The 26,332-nt window shown below is 44.7% G+C and overlaps 4 protein-coding genes across 10 annotated transcripts; 2 read left to right on the forward strand and 2 right to left on the reverse strand.

Moving 5' to 3' along the window:
* The first annotated feature begins 332 nt into the window (after window positions 1–332).
* Window positions 333–4,849, forward strand: LOC125981264 (calmodulin-1). Its single transcript, XM_049741223.2, has 6 exons — window positions 333–470; window positions 3,260–3,290; window positions 3,379–3,522; window positions 3,610–3,716; window positions 3,785–3,920; window positions 3,996–4,849. The coding sequence occupies exons 1-6, from the start codon at window positions 468–470 to the stop codon at window positions 4,022–4,024; spliced, it is 450 nt and encodes a 149-aa protein (XP_049597180.1). The 5' UTR covers window positions 333–467; the 3' UTR covers window positions 4,025–4,849.
* A 2,648-nt stretch (window positions 4,850–7,497) lies between these two features.
* ttc7b (tetratricopeptide repeat domain 7B) lies at window positions 7,498–16,223 on the reverse strand. Of its 5 annotated transcripts, none has more exons than XM_049741167.2 (23): window positions 15,934–16,223; window positions 14,533–14,687; window positions 14,342–14,417; window positions 14,171–14,263; window positions 13,930–14,093; window positions 13,661–13,782; window positions 13,187–13,265; window positions 12,870–13,045; window positions 12,476–12,539; window positions 12,252–12,389; window positions 11,933–12,121; window positions 11,742–11,859; window positions 11,335–11,392; window positions 11,086–11,158; window positions 10,830–10,990; window positions 10,628–10,744; window positions 10,462–10,559; window positions 9,911–10,183; window positions 9,321–9,371; window positions 8,591–8,731; window positions 8,176–8,378; window positions 7,868–7,941; window positions 7,498–7,798 (listed from the first exon to the last, which is right to left on the reverse strand). In XM_049741167.2, exons 1-23 carry the CDS (start codon window positions 16,052–16,054, stop codon window positions 7,651–7,653), a joined length of 2,892 nt encoding a protein of 963 aa, XP_049597124.1. In that variant the 5' UTR covers window positions 16,055–16,223; the 3' UTR covers window positions 7,498–7,650. The 5 variants fall into 5 exon arrangements, with proteins under 5 accessions (XP_049597124.1, XP_068509065.1, XP_049597128.1 ...); XM_068652964.1 differs by lacking the exon at window positions 9,321–9,371 and adding an exon at window positions 15,224–15,314; XM_049741171.2 differs by lacking the exon at window positions 9,911–10,183.
* A 346-nt stretch (window positions 16,224–16,569) lies between these two features.
* On the forward strand, window positions 16,570–18,553 carry fam177a1 (family with sequence similarity 177 member A1). Its single transcript, XM_049741221.1, has 5 exons — window positions 16,570–16,715; window positions 17,056–17,235; window positions 17,445–17,511; window positions 17,730–17,827; window positions 17,911–18,553. The coding sequence occupies exons 1-5, from the start codon at window positions 16,647–16,649 to the stop codon at window positions 18,124–18,126; spliced, it is 630 nt and encodes a 209-aa protein (XP_049597178.1). The 5' UTR covers window positions 16,570–16,646; the 3' UTR covers window positions 18,127–18,553.
* Window positions 18,308–24,725, reverse strand: ppp2r3c (protein phosphatase 2, regulatory subunit B'', gamma). 3 transcript variants are annotated; one of them, XM_068652965.1, is made up of 14 exons: window positions 24,722–24,725; window positions 22,538–22,670; window positions 21,485–21,609; window positions 21,186–21,290; window positions 20,903–21,015; window positions 20,637–20,734; window positions 20,437–20,507; window positions 20,239–20,371; window positions 20,005–20,060; window positions 19,702–19,774; window positions 19,487–19,623; window positions 19,119–19,256; window positions 18,952–19,011; window positions 18,308–18,887 (listed from the first exon to the last, which is right to left on the reverse strand). In XM_068652965.1, the coding sequence occupies exons 2-14, from the start codon at window positions 22,668–22,670 to the stop codon at window positions 18,693–18,695; spliced, it is 1,437 nt and encodes a 478-aa protein (XP_068509066.1). In that variant the 5' UTR covers window positions 24,722–24,725; the 3' UTR covers window positions 18,308–18,692. The 3 variants fall into 3 exon arrangements, with proteins under 3 accessions (XP_068509066.1, XP_049597155.1, XP_049597156.1); XM_049741198.2 differs by lacking the exon at window positions 24,722–24,725 and adding an exon at window positions 22,851–24,637; XM_049741199.1 differs by lacking the exon at window positions 24,722–24,725 and having other exon boundaries at window positions 21,695–22,678.
* Window positions 24,726–26,332: the final 1,607 nt, after the last annotated feature.

A 26,332-nucleotide genomic window follows, 5' to 3' on the forward strand; every position in this document is an offset into this window, starting at 1 on the left:
TCTGTGACCAATCAGCGGCCGATGCGCACCGTGCCCAATGTTGCGGCTCTGATTTGCCCAATCAGGAATCGCTACTCGAATGCAACACTTTTTCAAAACATATATTCTTCCGCCAACAGAAAAGACTTCCGGAAAGCCAATGGCGCTTAACTGCTAGTGGTAGTGTGTGACATGTAACGATTGGCCTCAGTCAAGGTTGACGATATTCCATCATGTCATTGTAAAGTGTTTGTATCGATATCAGCGATGCTGGATGTGTGTATATATATATATATGGTATTGTATCAACGAGACGGTGGTGCGTAAAGAGGGAGACGAATGAGTACAGTGCGGAGGAATACGTTCAAACGTGGAGGAGCGATCAGACTCGCGTCCCCGCCTCCAAGCAAGCGGCCCGCTCGCTCGCTCATACGCCCATTTGCTCTCCGCCAGACAGCCAACCTCACGCAAGTGCACCTCAACCACCCATGGTGAGTGTCTTGAATGAACTTTTTGTTTCCAAAAAACTGCGTAAAATGCGAGGCATCCCAGCTTGGAGCTTCTAGTAGATTGAAATTCCACGTCCATATGAAGCTCGCTTGCAGGAAGTAAGAGCCGTTTGAGGCTGTGTAAAGCCCCCCACAGGGTTCCACTGGATAGCGTTGCTCACAACTTATTTAGCAAATTGCAGAGCATTTTTTTCAAGTGATACCATAGCGCAGAAGCATTTTCCTAATTTGCGATTGGCGACTTGGTTAACTCCAGTGGTTGCACTGCACACACAGTGACGTTTGCTTGGAAGCATGTGTGCAAAGTGTCAATAGGAACATGCAAACCAAGTGAATGCAGGTGAGATGACACCGACCGCTCTTGTCTGTAGAATTGGAATTCTCTTCTGTTTCTTGGATATGTTGAATCGGCCAGCGTCTATGTTTTTGTGTAATGCTGACTGGCAGTTTGATTTCCTCTCAAGCAGTTGATGTTCCAAATGAAACACACCTAATGGAGAAAAATGGCTCCTAAAAACCGGTCTGGTTCAAAATGCAACAAACTGCATACCTGGTTTGGCAAAGAGTTTCCAAAACCAGTTGGACAAGTAAGGCAAAACTATTTCAACTGGAGTGATCTTCGTCACACTATCTATCTAGCTCTAGCTATCATTGATGTAGGACTGTAATGCATAAAGAAACGGCTGCTGATGTTGCCATTTTCTCTGTTCAAATTGGAATTCCAGCAAATCTATGAACAAACCGGTTATTAAAGTTTTTCATCTGTCAATATTCATGCTAGGTAAACATACTCTTTAGGAGCTTTGCATATCTTTTACAATTTTCCATAGTGGAGTTGTACGTGAATATTTTCAGCCATTCTGTAATGCTGCTCGTCAAGTTGTTCTCATTTTCAAAACAAATTGGCCCGAGGGGATGATGTAAAGTCAATCATCTTCATTCTCGGCTCATTGACTCAATACCTGCTTTTTGTTTGCTGGTATAATGAGAAAGTAAAAACAAGTTGTCAACCTTTTTTTTGTTGTTGTTGTTAGTGTTGTCACATCCTATTTTTCTTTTTTTCCAAATCGGCTTCGTGCTGCACTGGTGCAATCGCTGAATTTTCCCTCTGGGATTATCTTCAAGTGTTGCAACCGTAAAAGCTTTAACGGCATAGGCAATGTTTTAAGTAACATGCGAGGTGTACTCCGCCTACTGCCCGAGGGCAGCTGGGATAAGCTCCAGCACGCCGGCGACCCTTGCTACAAAATGGCTAGCTAGCTGTGTCACATTCCCAACTACCATCCAGTATTTGTGCATAAATGTATAAGTGGCGGACTTACACGCCAGATTTGCAAATCAAGTACGGGCCAATCATGGAGTTGTTTTCATTCATGAAATACTACCAGGAGAATTTGTTTTAATACGCTTGAATCCAAATAAAGATGTATCCGATGATTCGATGAATCAGTGGACTAATTGATCGAATCATCATCATTTCAGTAGTGACAGCCCTACTTGCACCCTTTGTGATTGGAAAATTGGGGCCCGAGACAATCTCTCCAAGTTCTCACTTATCTGCCCTTTGTAGCCATGATGCGCTTTTTCAGCTCCAAATGGACGCCAGTGTCGTGTGTTGAGTTTCCTTCCATTAGTTGCGTCTAGGATCTCCGATTACCTGCCAAGCGATCCTCTCCGGGAGATGCTACTGTCGCTGTCATCGCTTGAAATGGAGCTGGAGGCTTTGCCTGTGCCGTCAGACTTTGACAGCCAAGCGTAGGTCCCATTCACATGCCAGCGTGTCCGGCCACGCAAGAGACGGACGGACGGACGGACGGACGGACGGAGCCGCTTCTCTGAAGTCAAGTCAGATGAGCGTTGTGATGCCCACCATTCAGTTGTCTGCCGTCCCAAGGATCCTTCTCGCCCGCTTTCATAATGCTGCCCAAAAAGGTGACCCTCTACCCGCTAAGAGATGAGTTGGTCAGCCTGTGGTCTGTCTATGACCTCTTGGAGGAGCAACAGCACTTCTATGAGCAACTCCTCCAACAGCAGGAGAGCAACTACAAGGCCTTCCTCCACATGCTGATGGAGTGCTGGTCCGGCCGCGTGGACGCTCTGCTCCGAGAGATGCAGGACACCAGGGACCACTTGCGATCCGCCAGGGACGAGCTGGCGGAGGTGAAAAAGCAGCTGGTCCGCTCCGACGAGCAGGCGCAAAGCCTGGCCGGGGGCCTGGCCGGGGGCTTGGCGGCGCTGCGGACCGCGCTGGACGGCCTGAGCGGCAAAAGCGGAGGAGCGGAACACAAGCAGCGGAAAGGAGGAGGGCGCTTACCACAAAGCGGCCTGGGCAAAACAAAAAGCGAGCCCAAAGCGCTGAAGCTGGTGACGGACCTCACCGATATCTGCTTTGAGGGACTTAAGGTTGTGCTTGCTGTCTTCTGATGTGGTGCTCACTTCTTTGTTTTGGTTCAGTGACTTGCAGAATTGCACATGACATGGTCAGCATTTGAGCCCCTCCCTCTTTGCCCCCCCCGCCCCTTCCGTCTCCTTGCCGGGCTTCCGCCATAGGCTTCGCTTCATCAGTAGTCCTAGACCATGCTCAAAGGAAATCAACCTGTCAAATGTTTGCATTCTCAAACTTGGACCCTGTGGATGTTTGATGAACAAACAGCCTCCAAGTCCCTTTTTTTTCCTCTTCTTCTTCTCAGTTTAGCATCGGCCCGCTGACGCCTGGGTTGAAAGTAGTTGCATTCATATCTGTAATGCTTCTCTCTTGGTTTTTGTTGCAGGCTGAACAACTAACAGAGGAGCAGATTGCCGGTGAGAAAGCACACCATCCACTGAGTGGCATGCAAAGTGGCTACCCCTTTTTAAATGGCGCTCGCTTTCCACCTTGCCTCGTGTGCAGAGTTCAAGGAGGCCTTCTCCCTGTTCGACAAGGACGGAGACGGAACCATCACCACAAAGGAGCTGGGCACCGTCATGAGGTCGCTAGGGCAGAACCCCACAGAGGCCGAACTCCAGGACATGATCAACGAGGTGGATGCCGACGGTACGGTGGCGCCTCCGATTTCTCCACTGGTCTTTGCCTTTTGCCCACATGGTGCGATTATGATTTTTGTTACCGTCCATCACCTAGGCAACGGGACGATCGACTTTCCCGAGTTCTTGACGATGATGGCCAGGAAGATGAAGGACACCGACAGCGAGGAGGAGATCAGGGAGGCGTTCAGGGTCTTTGACAAGGCAAGTCTGTCTCGCCGGCCTCCGTCGTATTCCTTAGCTAACGTGCGCTCGCTGGCTGGCTCGGACAGGACGGCAACGGCTACATCAGTGCGGCGGAGCTGCGTCACGTGATGACCAATCTGGGCGAAAAGCTGACGGACGAGGAAGTGGACGAGATGATTCGAGAAGCGGACATGGACGGAGACGGCCAGGTCAACTACGATGGTACTGCGCATTTTTGCCCGCGACTATCACTTGCTGTTCAGCACGGCTCTCATTTTTGCCATTGTGTGTTTGCAGAATTTGTTCAGATGATGACTACCAGATGAAGCGGAATCAGTCACTTGCCTCTTTTAAAAATCGACTTTTACTCAAACACTTCAGATTAATCCTTTTGACAATGAATGTTGGCACACGTCCGTATTTAACCGGCTCTAAAAACGAAAGCAATGCATGAAAGGGCCGCCTGCCTTTCTTCACACCTCCTGTTGATTTTCTTTGTCGTCTTGGTGACCGAGGCTTTCCAAACGCTAGTGGCCGGAAGGAGGACTTGGGCCACATGCACATGTTGGAAAAGGAATTGTGGTGGAGCTATTGACCTTACCTGATGCTTTTCCAAGTGTGTGATTTGTGGCCGAGGTGTCAGTTGTCGTGTTGCGGGGAGCCAGCCCATCTGTCATAATCACTAAAGCATGCGGGCGGGAAACTTTCTAATTTGGGTTCACTTTTAAAGGGGAGCGACTCACTCGTGGGGTTTCCATCCAAATGTTTTCAATCTTTTTCATGAAATCATTATAGATACAAAATATGTACATTCAACTTATTCCCATTTGGGAGGAGAGGAGACCGCGCCGTAAGACGACATCATGTGTCAGCTGCCTGTCAGTCTCATTGATTAGGGGCTTTTCATTTGTAGTCTTTCCATTTATTTTCACAATTGTTGAAAATCCAAATAAAAATAGGTGGCTGGAAACCCACCGTGTGCTCTATTTCTATCTGTATAAGGTGTGTGAGTATGAATGTATGCTCGTGCGTGCTCGTGTATGTATTTGCCCAGTCCAACTGTTCTCTTTCATTCAATTGATCTACATTCCAAGTTGTACATCCCAGTCTTTACATTGTTTTTCCAATAAAATACAGTGAACTGAACGCTACCTTTTGTGCCTTTGTGTTCATGCTTGCAAAAGAGAACGTAACGTGTCCATGAGGTGAGGGCGGGTCTGGCACTTTTCACTTTCACTTAAGCTTTGACCATGATATTTCCCTAATAAAGTGGCATTACTTGAAAATGGCGGTGTACCTAATGGAGTGTCCGAGTGATGTCACAGATCAAACAGCCAATCAGAAAGTGGGGGTGAGGGCGGGTGTGGCACTTTTCACTTAAACCAGGGGTGTCGACCTCCAGTCCTCGAGGGGCCGCGTTCCAACATGTTTTCCAAGTGACCCTCGTTAAGTGCAGGTGCGGGAAAACTTTTAGCCACTTTCACGTTCAAAAAGAGCTAAAAGTTTTCCCGCACCTGCACTTAACGAGGGACTCACACGGACACTCCATTAGGTACACCGCCATTTTCAAGTGTACCTAATAACAGGCCACTTTATTAGGGAAATATTATGGTCAAAGGTCACAAGTGTCAAGCTCTAGTCCTCCGGGCCGCGTTCCAACATGTTTTCCAAGTGACCCTCGTTAAGTGCAGGTGCGGGAAAACTTTTAGCCACTTTCACGTTCAAAAAGAGCTAAAAGTTTTCCCGCACCTGCACTTAACGAGGGACTCACACGGACACTCCATTAGGTACACCGCCATTTTCAAGTGTACCTAATAACAGGCCACTTTATTAGGGAAATATCATGGTCAAAGGTCACAGGTCTCAAGCTCTAGTCCTCAGGGCCGCGTTCCAACATGTTTTCCAAGTGACCCTCGTTAAGTGCAGGTGCGGGAAAACTTTTAGCCACTTTCACGTTCAAAAAGAGCTAAAAGTTTTCCCGCACCTGCACTTAACGAGGGACTCACACGGACACTCCATTAGGTACACCGCCATTTTCAAGTGTACCTAATAACAGGCCACTTTATTAGGGAAATATCATGGTCAAAGGTCATAGGTCTCAAGCTCTAGTCCTCAGGGCCGCGTTCCAACATGTTTTCCAAGTGACCCTCGTTAAGCGCAGGTGCGTGAAAACTTTTAGCTTCTTTCACGTTCAAAAGGAGCTAAAAGTTTTCACGCACCTGCACTTAACGAGGGAATCACACGGACACTCCATTAGGAACACCGCCATTTTAAAGTGTGCCTAATAACAGGCCACTTTATTAGGGAAATATATTGGTCAAAGGTCACAAGTGTCAAGCTCTAGTCCTCGGGCCGCGTTCCAACATGTTTTCCAAGTGACCCTCGTTAAGCGCAGGTGCGTGAAAACTTTTAGCTTCTTTCACGTTCAAAAGGAGCTAAAAGTTTTCACGCACCTGCACTTAACGAGGGAATGACACGGACACTCCATTAGGTACACCGCCATTTTCGAGTGTAGCTAATAACAGGCCACTTTATTAGCGAAGATGAAAAAAATGGCATTACAGACACATTGATTCTAATATGGCTCATTTTTGACCCACATCCTTGAATTGTAGTCTATGGACAGGTCATGAGCATGAGGAGGAAATGACACTCAGTGATACCTGAGAGTTGACTGGGGGGGTGTAATGACACCACGGGACAAAAGCTGTCAGTACTGCGAAATGCTCAATAAAAGAGACACACATGCACACGCACACACACGGAAAGATTCATGTGAACCTGAGGTCAAAGCCACTTTTATTCTTGTCTTCATTCATTGACAGCATAAAGGGAACACTCATCAAATTTGTACATATTCCACATATGACATGATCTCAGTAACATTATGATCTGTGAGGAAAATAGAATTATAATTTATTTTCTAGAACAATAATACGCATGGCACTGTACAATTTGAATTCCACTTAAAGCAGCCAGCTACAGTGGTTGCATTACAATGCACAAAACACAGAAAAACACAAGATTCGACACTTTTATGATTGCTATACATGCGCGGTGACAATGACATTTGGTGTGCACAATTTGGAGTTGTTTCCTTGTGCACCATTTGGTGACGCAACAGCATAAATGCGTCCAACCAATGTTACGAAACCTGTACAGTAGCTTAGCTGCTAACAGGCCAGGCTAGTTGGCACGAGAGAAAGCTTCCGGTAGTTTGGACGTCATCTTGTTTCAATCTTGGCAAACTGGTGCGACGACCGTATTGGCTTGGAGTGGGAACCAGCATAACAATATACAAGGGACCTTTTCATCAAACAACTTGGAAAAGGAAACATGGCTACATTTGACAAATCCAATGTGCAATGGTGGCTTGTGACACAACACTGTCTCAAATCATCTTTCCTCACTCAGTTTTAGCATCAGGACTTCATGCTTTCATTCAATATTGCTCCTTTCTGATGTTTGCGCCTTGGCCACTAACGCATACATGTACCAACGTGACCGAAAGAACTAACTTGCAGTCCTTGTGTGAGAAGTTTGATGACGCAAATCGCTTGCCTTACAAACAAGCGTCATCGATGAACAAACACAAACTTGCCTTCCCTGTATTTGCTGTCAGTGCTTCAACTACTTTAACATGATTTCAAACTTGATGTAAGAAAGGTCAGAGTCAAAATGCACCAGAAACAGAACGGATGAGAGAACAGGACAGGACAGGACAGGACAGGACAGGACAGGACAGGACAGGACAGGACAGGACAGGACAGGACAGGGCTGCTGCTTCTGGGAAAGGGAGACAGGACAGGACAGGGCTGCTGCTTCTGGGAAGGGAGACCTGCTCATTTGACTACAATCTGAATGTGTGCGTGTGTCATGCAGGCATGCTGCGCAGTTGCTGTGTTTCTCGCAGGTCCGTTTTTGCGCTCCACTATGCAACTATGTGTGTGTCTCATAGTGCTCGAGGAATGATGGTGAAGGGGAGGATGGGGCTACTGGCCTCCAACTCCAAAGCAGTAAGGAAACACTCAGTGGCAGCAGCAGCGTTCCCTTGAGCCTGCAACACCTCGCCAAGGCTGTTCCACACATCGTGAGCCGTACTGTGCAGAAAATCAAAACAACATATGGAAGTGAAGTACAGGAGCACCTAGAAATGTGCTAACACCTACCTGTTGACCTGCACGGCATCCCTCAGAACCTTTTCGGACAGACTGTAGCGCTGTAGCTGATGGAGAATAAGACCCTGAGAAGAGCAGAAAACCACAAGAGATGAATATGTACCAGATTTCTTCTTGCTGCCCATGTTTGATTACCGTCAATGAATAAGACTAATTATGCTATAAATCTAATCTGATGGTCCCACAGCACACAAGCTAATGACATAAGGGCCTGAAGACACTTAAGGCAAAAGGAGGACACATAAGACAATGGCACAAGCTAGTGTGTGTTTGTGTGTGTGTGAGTCAAAGTGTATTACCAGTCTCTGCATGGTTTTAACATGCGTGGGGTTGATGGACAGGGCTTCTTCATACCAGCGCTTAGCCTCATCTATGTTTCCCCTGAGCTCTGCAATCTGCCCCCTCATGAACAGGACATTATGGGATGTGGGAAAGAGGTTGGCGGCTTCTTGAGTGCAGGCCGACGCCTCGGCAGGCTTGGACATGCCGATGTAGACTTCGGCTGTCGGGAAGGAAAGGGAATTGCAAACAACAATTTTCAAAAGAAAAGCAAAAAACAAAAACAAAGCAATCCGTAGAGTTAGCAGAAAAGGTCTGACAAAACAAAAGAAATTGGATTTCACTGCGGGCCAATAAAACCCAAGCTTGTGAATTGATTGGAAGGATTTAAAAAAACAAAAACAAAAACAAACATTTAAGAAGAGATGAAAGTACCAGCATGCAGCCAGATCTGAGCCAGAGTCAACCAAGGGTGCAGGGGTCCATGCTTGGGGGCGCTGCTCTGCAGGGAGGAGGCCACCTCGGACAAGGCCTGCTCCACACGACTCGCTGCTATGGATGTGGCATGCACGGAACCTGGAAGGAGATCAGTCAGTATGTGATTATCCCAAGACATTCCTTCTTCAAAGTATGGAAACGGCAATAAAGTCGCCGCCGCTATGTGCCACGGTGGAATCAGAATTCCAACCAGAGTACTCGTAGTGCTTATGATTGACGGTAAATCAAAATCCTTTAGAGGGGAATTGGGTTTGTTTCAACCAGAAATCTGTTCACTGTGGCACACAGTTTGTTTGTTTTTTTTAGTTGTGAACTTTAATCAGTACACACCACTGCAGCGCACGTGAATCATTTCTGCACCACCATGCTAAATCACAACGTACAGCGATTAGTAGGTCAAACAATGTGCTCGTTTGTTACAGCGGCTGACATTTTTTCAGGCACGCAAAACGTCGGCTGGTGAAAGCCAAACATGTTGAATAGCAGCAACATCTCTGGGAAATGATGCCATGAAAATAATGGTGCTCTGGTCATCGAATAAAGTCCTCATGTGGACATGAATTACAATCTCACCAAGAAAGGAAAAAAAAACTAGGTGACTACAACAAAGGAAAGCGATACATGGAAAACTTTTGTAAGGTCAGATGGAGCTTACTTGGCTACTTACAAACAGAAAACATGGAAGAAAAACCAAGTACGTTAGCGTCCTGAGGGCCGCCTTCAAAAAAATGGAGATGGGGGAAAAAAAGACAAAAGCCCTGGTTAATGATTAAAACAGAGAGGGAGAGAGAGAGAGAGAGAGAGAGAGAGAGAGAGAGAGAGAGAGAGAGAGAGAGAGAGAGAGAGAGAGAGAGAGAGAGAGAGAGAGAGAGAGAGAGACAGGGTCAAGCAATCACGTTGAAACAAAAGAAAAGCCAAAAGTGCATCACAGTAGTGCTTACAAGGGCCTCACGGTCAGGTCAGGTCAGGTCAGGTCAAATAGCTCAACTGCCAAGTGTTATTTTCCACTAAAATCAAATGTCATTGTGAGAAATGTTCAGAAGTTCACAAAGCCTCCAGTCCCATCAGTGCCATGACTTCACAAGCGAGCATTCGTTAGTGAGACGCCTGGGAGGTTGAAATAAGACAACTCATGGCCAAATGTTCACAGGGGGTAACTACTTTTTTTGTGTGTGTGTGTGTGTGTGTGTGTGTGCGCGCGCTCGCCATCACAATGCACACCATGCTACGGGCTGAGAGAAGCTAGAGGCACGTTACAGCTGGAGGAAAGCTGGCGAAGAGTGATGTGGTTGCAAAAGGAGGGAGTCCTGGCTTTGCCGCTCATCAGGTGGGGAGGAGGAGAAGGAGGAGGAGGAGGAGGAGAGGGAGGCGGAGGCAAGAAGGAAGATTTTTTGGGTGGAGGCTGGAGGATGAAAACTGGACAAGGGCTCGGCAGTGGGGAGGACAGCGGGGAAGACACAGTGGAGAAGGTGGAGGGGGAGGTGGGGGATACTGGTTCAGAACCAGTGTGAGAGGAGGAAGAACCTGAGGCTAAAACACAAACAGTCAAACAAATAAAACAATGGAAAACAAAGGAACACAAAATTGTCAAGAGTGAAATAGAAAAGAAAAAAAAGATCGTACAATCTAACCTACGTGTGAATATAGTTTAGGATTAATGAGCAAATAAAGAAATGAAAAACAAAATAATCAAGACCACAGAAGACGTAGAATGAATACAAAATAACTACCCCAGCGACCAACATATATATATATTAGTTGTTTTGTTTTTTTCCTACAACAGCAGCGTGTCTGTTGCGTGTTCCTACCTGTATCTGGGTCACTGAAGTCCGGCAGAGTCATTGCATTTAGCTGTCGTCGGTCAGCGACAGCTCTGTCCAACAAACTGCTCCCACGCCCCGAATCACTGCCACAACAAAAATGCACCTTAGAGCACTCGCATTCTCATGGAGCCGTGAATGTGCGTGAGCATACCTGGGATTTGTCAGGTTGTAGAAGCTCTTCCAGATCTGCAGCATGTGTTTGCAGGTGAGCAAAGCGTCTTCTGATCCTCGGCACATGCTCTCTAACTTCACCTTGGTATAAAGCAAGCTTTGGGGCGTGTCAACACAAGATTGTCAGACTGCGGTTGAAATGAGCTGCATCATGCACGCTTGCTTGCTTGCGCGCGTCTTACTTGAAGTTCTCGGGGTACTCCGATAGGGCCATTTCGATGATATTCAGACCGTCCTGGTAGTGTTTCTGTGCTGAGAGAAGCAGGGCCAGCAGGTGAAGGGAGTGAACGTCATCCCCTTGAAGCTGCAAGGCCTGTCGAACATAGCCTAGCGCCTCGGGTATCTACACACACACACACACATATACATACACAGACTACTTTTCTCTACATTTTGGGGAAACACACATCTCTATGTCAAAGGTCATCCGTCGGTTACCTGTCTGGACACAGCGAGCTGCAGTGCAAGGTAGAAGGCTGCCAGATGATCAGTTGGAGCTAAACTCTGAGCTCTGTCAAAGGACAGAGAGGAAATCGATGTGTTCAAAAATGCCATTCAGATCTGTTCATCCCGTCGTTCACATTAGAAAATGTGAAGGCAACCTTAATCTAGGAGGGTTACAATTGTGAACTTTTTGAGTCCAAAAAAGGAAGGCTTGTTCTGAAAGAAGTGAAAGAGACAGCAAACCTCTGAAAGGCTGCCAAAGCTTTTCTCTGGTACTCTTCTTGGGTGCTTCGCAATGATGCTGTTGAGATGTGAAAGGGGGGGGGAAGCAAAAAAAAAAAAAAAAAACAGTCAGGTGTACTATACAAAGACACAATGGGCCTGGAATGGGAATGGAAATGTTCTTACTCTGCGCTTAAATTAAAAATTCAAGTCGCACACGTGCGGACTGAACAATTTTCTTCGTTCCTATGTTAATGAATCTGATTTGAATTTCTGAAACGGCTTTCAAGTGCCTTCAAGCGAGCTCCCGTTTCCCCATAAGCAGGCATCCGTTTGACGCATCTCAGCCAATGTTTTTAATATGCTACTTCATAAAAAAGGCCAACATATGGTAATAATGCTGCGCTGCTTGCGGCAAACAAACTTACCGTCGGTGGCTTTGAGGCTATAAACCAGTCCGGCAGCCAGATAGCCTTTTGCGCGAAACTCAGCTGCTTTCTCCCCCATGTCAATGACCATTTTGGCAAAGCACTCACCCTCATCCAACTAGGAGAAGTAGATGGATACGCATTCAAATGTAAACACGTGTTATGGTTTGTGACTTGAGGAGAGCCGTTACCCAGTGCAGGGGTCCGATGCACAGTTTGACCGCCAGCAGCGGGATGGTGGGGTCATCTGGCTTGAGACGGATGCACTCCTTCAGAACTTTAACGGCGCGAGCAGATTTGCCCGCAGCCATTAAAGACAGTGCAAGCTGGTACCATAAGTGGAACTCCTCAAAGGCAAACTTCATGGCTCGCTCCAAGCACTAGAGACAAGTGGATGAATAAGGAGACCTTTCCTAATATTATATAATATGATTTCTTTTTTCATGTTTGGACAGTGCGTGATTGTCAACTACGGGTATGTCTCTACAGGAAGACTGGCATGTTACTTGCCTCTGATAGCATCTCATACTGCCCCCTCCTGCCCAAAGCTATGGTCAGCAGGTCGTACACCACAGAGGCAGACTGGAGACTAATGATTCGATCATTATTGTGCTCCGGAATCCTGCTCAGGACGGCATCACGGTTGGCCTGGGATACGGACACAGCAGAGAAGAAACCATTTGACGGTGAGAAGGTATTACGTTGGAGCCCCCCCCCATTTGCGCACGACTTACCATGGACTCACTGATGAGGAGCAGCAATAATGCTTCTTCTGTGTTCTCCTGGGGGCAAAAAATACTGTGGGAGAGAAAGAAAGAAAGAAAGAAAGAAAGAAAGAAAGAAAGAAAGAAAGAAAGAAAGAAAGAAAGAAAGAAACGATGGAATTTAAAACAAGGACAGAAACAAGATGAGACACTTGAAAACTGCACATTACGAATGGGCTAGTAAACACATGTCCTTTTGGCATCAAAATTAATTGAAGTGTTGATTTTGTTTCGTTAAAAAGAAAAATGAATATCGGCTTAAAGCAGCAGTCATCAGCCTACTAATCTGAACAGTCAATCACAGCAACAGATCATTTTGAACATGTGCTGATGCTCAACTGACAGCAAAAACATTTGTGCTTACTTCTCTCCCGAGTACACTCGTGGGCGTCGGCTTAAGCTGTACTTTTTGCTCTGGATGTGACCTTGTCGCGTGGGATCGTCCAGCGGTGACACGGTGGGCGGGTCTTCCACTGGAGACCAGTAACTCTGCTCGCACATTCCTCGGAGCAAGATCTCGGCAAGCTGTCTGGCAATGGTCTAAACACACAAAGGCGCGCACATGTATTTCCAGAGCGCTTTCGGATACAACTGCATCTGTGACAAAGTACTAGAATTCAACGGAAGGCCTGAACAAAGTCTGCCACCTAACAAAAGGCAAAGTTGTAGCTCATTCCATACCATGCGCAGATTCTGCGTTGTCCTGGTCTCAATAGCTCGGAGAATTTCTCGAAATCGCCCGACACCTTGCGTCAGGTTTCTGAAAAGGTTTCATGAAAAGAAATGTGCTAGGGGAATTAATAAACAATTCTTGTATAATTAACAAGTCTTGCACCCATTTTCAAGATGACCCATTCAGCCACTATTAGTTTTGTGCGGAATTCAGCAGCTTTTTAGATGATTACAAACTGCAAATGAGAACAATACCTCACATATTAGTGAGTCAACATTTGCAAATTTGCCAATGTTCTTTTTCTTTTTTTTTTTTTAACCAATCATAGCTACACTGCCAAGTCAAGTTTTGTGCTGAGGGCAACACCAAAAATGATTGCTTTGGTGCCAACGGGTGACATCTCTCTCATTGGCTGTGGAGAAGTAAGTGTAGAAGAGTTTCTGGACCTTGCAAGAGCAGAGGTGAGTAAGTCTTTGTCTTACCCGTTCTTAAAGTGGATGACATGGGCTCTCTGTAGGCCTGTCTCAAGAAAGTAACCTAGTTCCTGGTCCTGGGAAGTCGGACCAGGTTTCGGGCTGCGATTCTGAATTCCAGCGGACAGTGCCTGAGAAAATGAAAAGAATTGCGATGACTACTCCAACAGCACCACAAGGTTATGGGAGGTTGCAATGATGGAATTCTTCATTTTGTTCTGCAATAGTAAGATGGTTTAAAATGAGCTCATTAGCAGAATTGCTAGCAAAACGCTCACCTTCTCAGCCTCCTGCAGATACAGCAGCGCAATGTCTCCAGATTTTTCATAGCAGATGATGATTTCTTGCTCTCGCTCAGTTCTGTTCCGATTGGCGGAGGGAGAACCGGCATTCTTATTGGACAGCAGCGGAGAGGCAGCTGGCACTTTCTCCAGACACAAGCCTGAGCGAGAGCGAGAGAGAGCACTGTCACAGCGTAACATACATACCAAATAAAAGAAGTGTCTTGTATTTGTGTACCTTTAGTGGCATAGGCTTCTGCGATCATACACAGCCTATACACGGGAGCTCCTGCCAGCTGCATGTCATCTATATTGACTCTATTATAGTGACCTGCAAAGAATCAACTCTATTACTTGGGGGATTTTAATCATACATAAAGCCTATTTCATCTGAAAGCTGGTGTGTTACCTAAAGCGTCTTTGTACTCTGCTTCAACATAACTAAGTTTGGCCATGAGCAGACTTGCTTCTTGGAGGTAATCAGCCTGGAAAGCAGACATATATTAAAAATGGCATTATGATGTCTCTACACAAATGAAGAAAAAGGAACGGCAAGCGACCAAGGTGTATATAGTGCGATGGCTGGCCATGGATGGTCACCTTGAGGTTTCCTCTGTCCAGAGCAGCAGTAAGGTGCTTCCTGACCTCCACCAGTTTTGGTCGCGGGCCTCTCGGACTCGCACCCTGCTTGATTGGATTTTCCTTCAGGTATGTCAGAAGCTTGCATTCCCCCAACAACAGCTCTCCGAGGTCATCTGCGCACATTGAAATATTCATTGAAAAACAAAAAGTTCCTCACCATGATTGGCTGGTGACCCCACCTCTGATTGAAATGTGATACATTCATAAAAGATTCATCAATCTGGCAAATCTTCAACCTATTTATTTAAATCAATAATGACAACAAGAAATGATTCAGGCCTGCAACTAAATTGTGATTTGGTTGAAAAATTGGTTAAAAAAACGTTTTAATTTCTTTTGTTGCTAACATGCCATTTGATTCAAGACAAATAATCAATCCAAGCATTCCAAATATTTGAACATACATGTATTTTAAATAAATAAAAAATCTAAACCATGAATAGATTATCATCATAATAATGGATTAATTTATTAATCAATTAATTGTGGATAATCAGTGCACCTCTAGTATGATTAAGCCGTGGCAGTAGTTTAAGAATGTTGACATGTCAATTTGAGAGTAAAGATCAAAAAATAGGGAAGTTTCGATACGAAAATTGCTGTGGACGAGATGTGTATGACAGCACCATACTGTGCCTAGAACACATACCAAGCAGAATTATGACACATAATCCTATTGCTGATCCCAGTCTGTGACCAAGGACATTTATGCAGGCTTGGCTCCAGGATTGTTTTCCCCCCTGAGTGCAAAAGAGGGGCTTTACGTATGGGCTGGGGATGATCAAACGATGTAGAAATATTTGGGGGAATATTGAATAAAATGCTGGAGGGCTTAACTGGGGTACACGAACATCAGAAGAAGCAATGGCACCCCTTAGCCCTGGCGTAGTCAATGATATTTAAAATGTCAGAATAAGCTTTAAAAAGGTTTTGCCATTTTCGAGAAGGCCACAACTTTAAATAATACACGTTAAGGCTAATTTCACAGCTAGCATGGGTGACAATCAAATTTCATCTGTGTTTCTGCTTACGAAGCAGCAAGTGACAGCTAATATTACAGTGAAATAAATCAAACAAACATCTATGGTTAAAGGATTTTGCAGAATCCAGCACAACTAAATTGATATGGCAGGGGGCTGGGTACTAATGTGTGTTTGTAATCATTTTGGTTCCGTAGGCGTTATAGCGATAGGACTATCACCTGTTTTCTTGGTTAACATCGTTTTATCATCTGGCATAATGTAGACATAAGTACGTTAGTATGTTTTCCGCTGTCAGGAAGTCCGATGGGAGGAAGGAAGGAAGGAAGGAAGGCAGGCAGGCCGCGTGTACATTTGACGAAATAAATACACATCTTACCGTTTGATATCAACTTAGCTGAGAGTTGTCGAACTAACTCCGGTATCTTATCCCATTGCCCTTCTGAACGGCACCGCTCTATTTCGGTCTCCAGTCGTGAGCCAGACTTCTTGGCCGTCATTTTGGTGAGCGGCTTCGGCTTCGGCTTGGACCGTCCAAAACACCAAAGAATCGCGCTTGACGCGTAGCAGACAAGTTAGCGTACATGCAACTACGCTTCCGGTTATGAATTTCAAATGAAGTACTTTTGAATTTATTAAAAGAAATTCTGCTGACAAGATTGAACTTGTAGCTTGAAGCGGGTACTGTCATCACAACAGACTCTCTACGCCTGCTATGGCTACGTTATTGACAAATTGCAGAACATCTGAAAAATTTGATGTCATATTGAAAATCCAAACTTCCTCTACGTATACGGCGCCGCCCTTTTGAATGTGGCATATATTTGGGGGGGGATGAATATTCATGCGTGGAGAACGAGATGAATCGTTGTGCACTCAAAGTCGGATATCATGAGTTTGAGTCTGGGTAGCAACATTTGACTCGGTAGTCACTTTTGGAATTTCTATACAATGGCGCAGTCCTGCCACAACAAATATGGCGGATGTCCACGCCCCACATCCATCTTGTATCTATGTATATTTGATGTCTGTGCTTTCGGGAAATAGTAACACTATCGCAGTTGCTCAACGTAGCTCAGCGTGCTTAGTGCTATGGCAGACTTGTCATTGTATTTAACTAATATGAACGTTTCGTTGGGACGAAATATGGAAGGTAACAAGGTGCGTACACGGAAGTCTTCGTTGAAGTTGTGATTTCGTTTGCGACAACAGACTATCGTTAATGTTGGGATTCACTTCCTTAGCTTGTGTTAACATTGTGAAGACGGCCACATACATCATTGTTCGTTTTAATGACCATTTTACGTAGTAACCTCAGTTTTGTGTTGTGTTTCTTATTTCCGGCCAACCTGGGCTAATAAAAAGTCGATTTTTTAATTTTTTTTTTTAAACGTACGCGCTGCCATCTGCCATTATTTCATTTGAATTGGCATAAACACCAATTGCAATAGATGCCGTAATATAATGTAAATAAAACAGATGTATGCACGTGTTTGTTAAGAGTGTAGAAGATGTGGAAGACTTCGAGAGAGTGGAGATGGGCAACACTGGCGAGAGGCAGGGGAGGGTTAAGCTTCCCCGGAGGACCATCCACTTTGCCAGTGGCGAAACAATGGAAGAGTACAGTACTGATGAAGAGGAAGAGGAACCTGTAAAAAAAGAGGTGGTTACTGCGGATCCGGTAAGTGGACATTAATAAGTAACTTTTCATTCATGTAGTTTGTGAGACAACCACTGAGCTCAGTCATCGTTTCTACACATTTATACTCACAGCATACAGTAGACTCATTTCATGTCATTAACTTCACATTTTTTTGTATTCATAGTCATCTTGTGAAACAAAGAAAACAATCCACTTTGTTCTAAGATTTTTCCTCGCATGTGTTCTAGTCCAAACTGACCTGGGGACCATACTTCTGGTTCCACATGTGGCGAATGGCAACGTCAACTATTTCAGGTGACACCCGACATGTGCTGCACCATCGCATTTGATTTTGATACTACCGAGCTGTATACAGACAGACAAGATGAATCATTCAAGTGGAGAAAATATGTCAGAACAAAGAAGACTTAGCCCTGTCATAAAAGAAACAATGTGTCAGACTATTTAGTTATGCGCTTGTTGTCTCACAGAAATATTGGTTTGTAAGAATCACCGTCCTCTTTGCTCTTTAGTGTGTGACTACATGGGAGAGAGACTTGCCTCTCTTTTTGGCATCACTGCTCCGAAATACCAGTACGCCATTGATGAGTACTACCGTATTAAGAAAGAGGTAGGTGAAATAGACATGTCAGACTTTGCGCAAACAGCATCCAAACTATTTCCAATATTATATATTATGTTGTCACCCTGTAGCAGGAGGAAGAAGAGGAGGAGGACCGTCTGGCTGATGAGGCAGAGCGTCAATATGCAGAGCAGCAGAGGAGCGAGAGGAAGGATGCTGCTCCATCTAGCGTGGAGCAGCCTGAAGCATTAGGAGCTTCCTTTGTTAATGTTTCCTTTGACCACAAGCCTGAAGACCCTCTCAGCACTCCCGACAACAACAGAGCGCCTTGTCCTCTCCCTTCATGACAACACAAAACCTCTCACTTGCAACTCAGATGAATGCTAATCTACTTTATTGTAACAATTAATATAATTATTTTTTTATGCTTGCATTTTGTTAAAACAGGGCTCCGTAAACAGTGTAGGGAAAAAAGACGGGTTAATGTTACTGCATTTGTAGCAGTGATTTGTCTAGAGCATGTGTTGTTTGTTGTTTTTTTAAATACATTTATCAACCAAACATGTTTTGACAAGGATAGCAGCAACACCGCGGGTTTATTTAACACTATCCGAGGCAGTAGCATAAATGCAGAGTTGCACTCCATTTCAGAACTCCTAGTGCCTATATGCTCTCTATGCATCTTGACTGTATGATGTCATCATAACTCCGCAGGATTTCACGTTTATCAACAGGTTTTCATTTCAAAATAATAAAGCTAATTCTTTAATTGTTCTGGCTGTTGTTACTTGTTTTGTGTCTGATTAAAAAGCACAGCAATTGTGATTAAGAAGATAAGTCATGTAGACTATTGGAGACATTCTCGCTTTGTGTGTTGCAACTGTCCCAGTGGCCTGAACACTTATCTTCTTGTTTAGGAGTCCTCATTACTGGCTGTGTTAGTGCTGTCAGTGTCATTGGCAACAGGCGCTTCTCTGTTCTCGTAAGTCCAGAAGCCATTGAGGTCAATCAGGATGCTGGTGACCGTGTCACCCTGGCAACTGTTCACCAAGTCCTGGAGTGTGATCTTATAGGGGTCTTTAGGCTTCACCATATCAAAGATCTCATCCTAGACACACAGTTTGGTTAGCAAAATGGATGGCTTGTGTATGTATGTGACTGTGAGAGTCTACCTTGACATCCTGGAAGGAGACAGGCACTTGACAGTGCACTTTCATCTGATCCTGGATGGCCTAGTCACAAAGCAATCAAGAAATGACGACTGACCATGTGGCATACACTGATGATGGTAGATAAGCATCCTTATTACAAAAGTTATTTGATTGCATCTGATCTTTACCCTGAAGAAATAGTTGAGGGAGAAGACATTGAGGTATCCTTGGTTGTCCATGTCTAAAAGCTTAAAAATATACTGCAGTGCTGCTGGCTCCTTCTTGTTTTCCAAGGCCAATACAAAGTCTAAATAAGTCTTGTAATCCTGGGAAAAGACAAAGTTCAAAAAAGCAATAGCCCCAAAAACATTTGAAATACATCACACAAAATTCACGTCAAAAGTTGAACTGTTGGGAATCCAAAAGGTAGTGGCAATGGCAACGCAAGATCATTTATTAACTGGCCTGTGTGCCCTATGAAAGTGGCGTGTACTGTAGTACTTCCTGAAAGAGGGACTTCATTGCGCGTTAACAGGAAAAAGTCCAACAAATGTACCATTTCTCCGTCGTAAGTGAGGCACTCCTGAAACACTCGTTCGAGGAAGACTGATGTGAGCGTGGCTGTGCCATAGCGTGACAACTCCTCCTTGCTCAACATGCCATTGTGGTCCTTATCTAGGTTGAGGTACTGCCCTGTCACAGAAAATACAGTCAAGAGTTGATATCGAGACACTTTTGGGAGGTAGTGAACATGCAGATGTGCTCACGCACCATAGACTCTGAGAGCTGAAGGTGCAGAGAACCAGTTGGACTCTTGACTCTCCTTCGACTCCTCATCTCTTAACTGGACAGACAGAAACAGGCAGAATTCATGAGAAAAAAAGAATTGGAGTATTTTATGTTTTTAATTCCCTCAATACAATAGTATTCTGTTTATATTGGCAAAACATTTGAAAACAAAGTATGCTTAAGTAACAGTTAAACACGGGCGGGTTAGACAAAACCAGTATGCCTATGTACACTGTGCACTTTAGTGATACTAATTTATACAGATTTGCTGGGGGGCATATTTACCTCTAATAAATCATCCAAAAAACTGCAGGCCAGGATGTCCTGGATTTTAATCTTTCCTGAAAAAGAAAAATACTAACCTTGACAATATGATGTAAATAGTTCATATGAACACAATAGGAATTTTTTGGGAAATGCGAGCTCTGAAAACTACAAGACACGTGATGCTATTGGTAAATGATTTAAACATTTTGATTGCCAAAATGGACATATGCTGGCCCATAGATATTGTCTCACCCGTACGAAGCGGGTCAAGGAAAAAGAAAAACTTGCGGACAGCGGTGCAGACATAAAAAGAGTAAAAAGACTTCTCCAGTCCATCCAGCTGAGGTAGCGTTGGGATCAACTCCAATATATAGTTTTCCAGATCCTACAAAGAATAAAAATCAGTCTTTAAAGATTATTTCCATCCACGCAGAAAGTGAAAATACTTACAGACTCCCTGAGGTAGCCCTGTCCCGCCACATCGTAGAGACTCAGACCGATACGGGTCTGATGCAGCCACACTGAACACACAATCAATACAATCAGTACAAGCTAGGTCACTTTTTGTCACGCTGCATTAAAACAGCTCCAGTAAAACATGTCATTGTTGTTGTACCTGGCAGCAAGATTCACAAATTTGGGCATTTTACCTTTCCTCATGACGTAATTGAAGAACTGCATGATGGAGATCCTGCCGTAGGGATCACTGTGCAGCAGCTTGGCATACAATCTGGCTGTGAAGAATTTGCTGATGAAAAAAGAAAAAAAGGAAGGTAGAAAATGGATGGGTGGGTGGGTGGATGGATGGATGGATGGAGGGAGGGAGGGAGGGAGGGAGGGAGGGAGGGAGGGAGGGAGGGAGGGATGAATCCTTGGTTGATTCATGAGTCCGCTGCTACTGTTTCCTTGTACTTACTTGCACTTGGGTCCAGCCAATTCGCCCACCTGCAGGTAGGCTTCATAACTTATCATGGCCTCTTCACTATTCACTGGAGGTACCTGGTGCTTCTCAAGCAGAAACCACAGATTCTACAGAGATGTAGGTGGATGGACAGAAGAATAACAATGGGTAAGAATTGTATATGTAGCAGTGTTAAGACAATACAATTTCCCATTACCGTTCCAAACGGTAAAGCATCAAGAGATTTTCAAAGGGAATATTTGTTGTCTTGCTTTCATGACAGGTGTGTACGTGCTACCTGGAGTTCCTCATGATCCAAGAGTTCGCTGCTCTTCCTCTGAAGGAAAACCGCTCTCGATTCTTCTCTCAGTTTCTGGAGCAGAACTTCATCCTCCGCGGGTAACTGTCAATCAAATCAAACTCTTCAAAGTGGTGCACCTTCAATGTGCACTAATGTGAAAAACTCAAGCTTACTAGACATATAGTGGGACAATCTACAATACTTTATACGCGTGTAAGAATACTCTCTGAAAATGTCAAAACAAAGACATTAGTTTTAGTGCTTTGTACAAAAACTGTGAGCAAGCGAGTCAATACCCTAAAGTAGAATCGAGGGATGTTCTTGTAGGATTTGTTTCTGTTACTTCCACCCTTCCATTCGGAATAATATTTGCCAAACAGCTCCATTTCTTCAGATTTCTTTTCCTCTTGTGTTCTTTCATCTAAACAGGGACAGATTTGAGGCAAATGAATGTATTGTTGACAGAATTGAAATGTCAATTACCCTGAGCTAGCATTATTACTTACCTCTGTTTGAGTTTGCTAGCCTCCTTTTTAAAATATCCGACCAACCAGTCCCATTTTCTTTAGCCATGTTTACTTCCGAATAACTGTAAATCTATATCCAGATTTTTTTCAACAACTCCGCTGTCGCAAACAATAGGATCTCGTATTCAAAAACATTTGTGATGACTAGCAACATCTGTAGAGTAGACGGATTGCTTTTAAAGGTACTTCCTGTTAAAGTTAAAACTTTTCAAAACAAACAAATTTTCCAAGAATTACCGAGGAAAGGTGAATGCAAGACGTTTTGTTTTGAAATTATTTGGACGCTGACAAAGTTCCGGTTAGTGCTTGGTCCTGTCGACTGTTGTTGACGTCACGTATGCGACGTTGGTCACTGCCGAAATAGAAAGTAAACATTTCTAGTTTAAGCTGAGATTTCACGTGTAAATTGTAATAATCTGTTTTTAAAAAATTGCTCATCGTGTCTCCTCTCCAGTTTATTAATTTCTGCTAGTTTTATGCTGAGCTGTGCGTTGTTTGTTTACACTAGGAATTCGTGTCAATGTTGGAATTTGACGGGCATTCTCTAGTTCCAACCATCACACCGAAGCCAATTTGGCCATGGGGTCCAGTATGATGTTAAGCCTTAAACCGTGCCTTAGGTCTGCATTAGCCATTTTTAATCAAGGATCTTTAGCGTTCCTTCTGTTGCCTTACACAGCACACATTCAGTGGACCAGGGACTGGAGCTCCAGCCATGAATTGAGCAGAAGCAACAGTAGACAGGACACATTGAAAAATAACACAATCAAACAAAGGACATATGAGGTGTGGGACAGCGTGGCTGATGGAGGAGGCAAGAACCGTCGGCAAAATCCTTCCATCCCAAAATCCGTGTTCGCTGCGGGGACGGCGAAGAGGACAGCAGAGATGCTGAAGAGGAAGGCGGGTGTTCTCCCTGAGGAGAATCATCATAAGGAGCCTGCGAGGAGGACATCTGAAAGGAAAGGTAGGACAAAATTCACCTTTCAACAATGCATTAACTTCACTATCCTGTTGCCTGCAGACAGCCGAAAGGAAAGGTGGAACAAAATTCAGCTTTCAAGAATCCATTTAGCGTCACTATTCTGTTGCTGTCAGATATTTGGTGTAATAAAACAAGTAAGTAATTGCATACGTTTTACAGGGAAGCTGCAACCTCCTGACCAGCCGCTATCTGTTGAGGAGTGGAAGGAACTGAAAGAGTCTCTGGGAAGTCCAGAACGATTTGACATTGGCATGTTGTGTACACTGATGAACTCTGGGGCAGAGTTGGACATCGCCAAGTAAGACAACTTGCCATGTGGAATAGAAACTGCTGTCATTTTTCATGACCTGCTGCCATGAAGCACTTAGGTTTAGTGAGTCGTTGGAAAAATTCTTGTCTCTTCTACTTTGGCGCAGGTCTCTGCTTTCATTTGTTGCCACAGAAACAGGAACACTTTCCTACCAAATCCTATTGCAGTATCTGACACTTTGTGTAAAGGCCGGCCATGACCAAGAAGTATTTGATGTCTACGATATTATGCGACAGAGCTTCCCCTCTTTGGATACCGGAGCTCATAGCCTCTTTATTAAGTCTTTCAGCCGCACACAAAGGTGGCGGGAAGCTCTCGGCATCCTGCAAGACCTCAAAAAGGTAAACAATCTTTTTTCACTAGCATCTTGTCGCAAATTGATAGTGGCTGTAGCGTCATCTGATTCTCTGCAGGTTGTTAAGCCATCACCTCGCAACTACGGGAACATCATAGCTGCAGCCATGCAAAATGGTGATCCGAGCACTGCCTGGGCGCTTTATGATGAATTATTGGCAAAGGGTCTGAACCCACAGCACGAGACTTGGGCCTGTCTGTTTGAGAGAACGGGCGGAGGGGAAGGAGAGAGCGCGTTGCCGAGCGAGCAGCAAGAGAGGCTGCTGGGAATTCTGCTGTACATGAGGAACAACCAAATTTACCCGCAGTTGAGTCTGGCTCGCAGCATCAAGACCCGCTTTGAAAGGTAGAAGAATCTGGTCACTCAATCAAGTTGAGCCTACTGTTAAAAAATCATCACAGGAAATTCGGTCACATTCTGTTTTCAGTTTTCCACAAGAGAAGTGGAGAGGAACTTGGAGCAGTGCCTCGCCAAAGTAACTAGTACTCCCCACACTTTTGACTCAAACGTCTTCAAACCGACATTTCAAAAACCCAAAAATCTTTCATAACGCCTTCATGTATGTTGTGGGTTGTAGGGGTGTGTGCAAGAGTTGTGGAACACACTTGGAATCCATTCAGCTGACTTCCGAGGAGTACCAACAGCTGAAACAGAAAGTCATGAGTGACATCATCGAGGGGCGGGATGTTTTCAACAAGACCACACCAGAGGCCAGTTCAATTCATTGTCATTTTTCAACACTACCATAGCATATTTCTTCTTTTTTTTGTTTTTTTTACTTGCATTGTGATCTTTTTAGAATAATAGATTTGGTGTCATTCCATTTTCTTGCTAGTGTTGATGCTCCTTTTCTCTGCTAGATGGCGTCTTTAGCCTGTATGCAGCTGCAATTGCTTCAGATTAGTTCATTACAAGGCTTATTTTTGGTTTGTTGGGTTTTGGCTTGCTCCTGTCTCACTTCTCCAGGTCGCTGTGTCATTTATAAATACAAGGAGCTTGTCCTGATAAAGAATGGCTGGCTGATTGTAGAGTCATGCTGAATAATAAGATTATTTGCGGCTCTGCAAATATTGCGCATAATGAGTCAAAAACCTTTTGAAATTGACACCCGATATTTTTTTCCTGCAACTCTTTGCAGTCCCCAAAAATGCGTCTATGGAGTTGAAGAAAAAGGAAAAAAATGCTTACGGCTTTACGCAAATGCTTTTTGCATTGATTCTGAGAATATTATGCAGCAACGCAATTAAATACGCCTTCAGTCAATTCTCGGATGCCTGTTTCAAGAGAAGAATCATCACGGGATGACCACAGTCACAATTATACCGCATGCACCATATTTATTAAATCATGGCTCACCACTTTTCTGTCATTTTCAGTCCAAAGCGAGTGGCAAAATGCTCGCCCCCTGAGATGGATAAAAACAATTGCAGCTTAACTCATTCACAAACACAATATGAATCACAATGCTGTGTTTAAACTTAACAAGTACATTTCCCCTTGAATAAAATCATTGCTTGGATGGGAGCACTATCCAAAAAATGCAGCATGTTTCACGAAATCACAGCATAAGATGATGTACGTGAGTGCCAATGTATGCTGGAAGCTGTCACCCACTGCAGCACAATGAGCCCGCTGCCGCCGCCGCCGCCACCGCTTGGTCTCACATATCAACCGTGGAAAGTCCCTGGATAATTGCACTGGGAGTAGACTCGCTGTCTCTCTCTCTCTCGCTCTCTCTCTCATCTTCCCTCCTCACTACTTCCCTTTTTAGTTGATATTATATTTACACCCAAGGAATAACATTTGCTACACTCTTGGCTAGCCACGCTCAGAGCGGAGGGTCGGAAGATTCATTTTGGTGCGTGTGTGTGTTGAGGCTTTGGAGGCATTTTTTCTCAAGCCACGTTTTGATTACGTGTGCACGTGAGAGTGCGCACAGCTCGGCGTCTAGGGGAATTCACACAAGTCTATTTCCACACGGCTGCAATCTAAAAGTGAAAACACACAATGTTCCAACGCTGGAGCACAACACCATGTCCCTGTTGGCCACAATGCCGGACAACACGTTTCCTTGCTCTCTGCCATTGTGCAGACTTCCTCACTGCTTGAGTGGCCCATCAACTATTTGCAAATGATATTCTTTTACTTTGATATATATACGTATACTTGGATATTTATTGCATCTATTGCATGACGAATGTCAATAAATGTCTCCTCAGGAGTTGGAAAGTTTCAAGGCATTTGTAAGGACGAAACCAGTCTTTGATGTAGTTGTGGACGGTCTGAACGTGGCAAATATCACTCAGGACAGAAGCAAGCAATCAGAGATGGTAAGAACACCTAATTGAAGAGATACACGCAGCAGTACCTTCATGCCGGGGGCTTTTTTTCCCCCTGCTGGTTGCAGAATGACTGACGGAGCATTAAATGAACGCGTGTGCGCGTGGGAGGCATCTTTTCTAACAACCACCACCTTGCCGGCCCACATTGTTCCGATAGCTGATCTTTTGCGTATTGACTCAAAGATGGGGCATGAAGCAGGGTTTTGCGCACGCGTTTGTTTCAGTTGCTGGCAGTGGTGTCGGAGCTCAAGCTACAGGGCCTTTCTGTTCTCGTGCTGGGGAGGAAACACATGCTGCGGCCCTCTCCATCTTGGGACAGACACAACATGAATCTTATCCAGCAGAAAGCTCATTGCTTTTTTACCGACAACATGTAAGGAATACGGTGAATGAGAGACGCGCACTGTTACTGAGCTAGTTGTGTTCCCATTCTTTCCATCAGTTCTGAAGACGACCCTTTCTTGCTATACGCCGCCTTGCATTCGGGTAACCATTGTCGCTTTGTGAGTAAGGACCTCATGAGGGACCACAAGGCTTGCTTACCGGACGAAGCCACCAAGCGACTCTTCTTCAAATGGCAGCGGGGCCATCAGCTGGTTGTGCAAGGGCACGTTGTAGCGGGGAG

The sequence above is a fragment of the Syngnathus scovelli genome, chromosome 14 (assembly GCF_024217435.2).
Source record: "Syngnathus scovelli strain Florida chromosome 14, RoL_Ssco_1.2, whole genome shotgun sequence".
Lineage (NCBI taxonomy): Eukaryota > Metazoa > Chordata > Actinopteri > Syngnathiformes > Syngnathidae > Syngnathus > Syngnathus scovelli.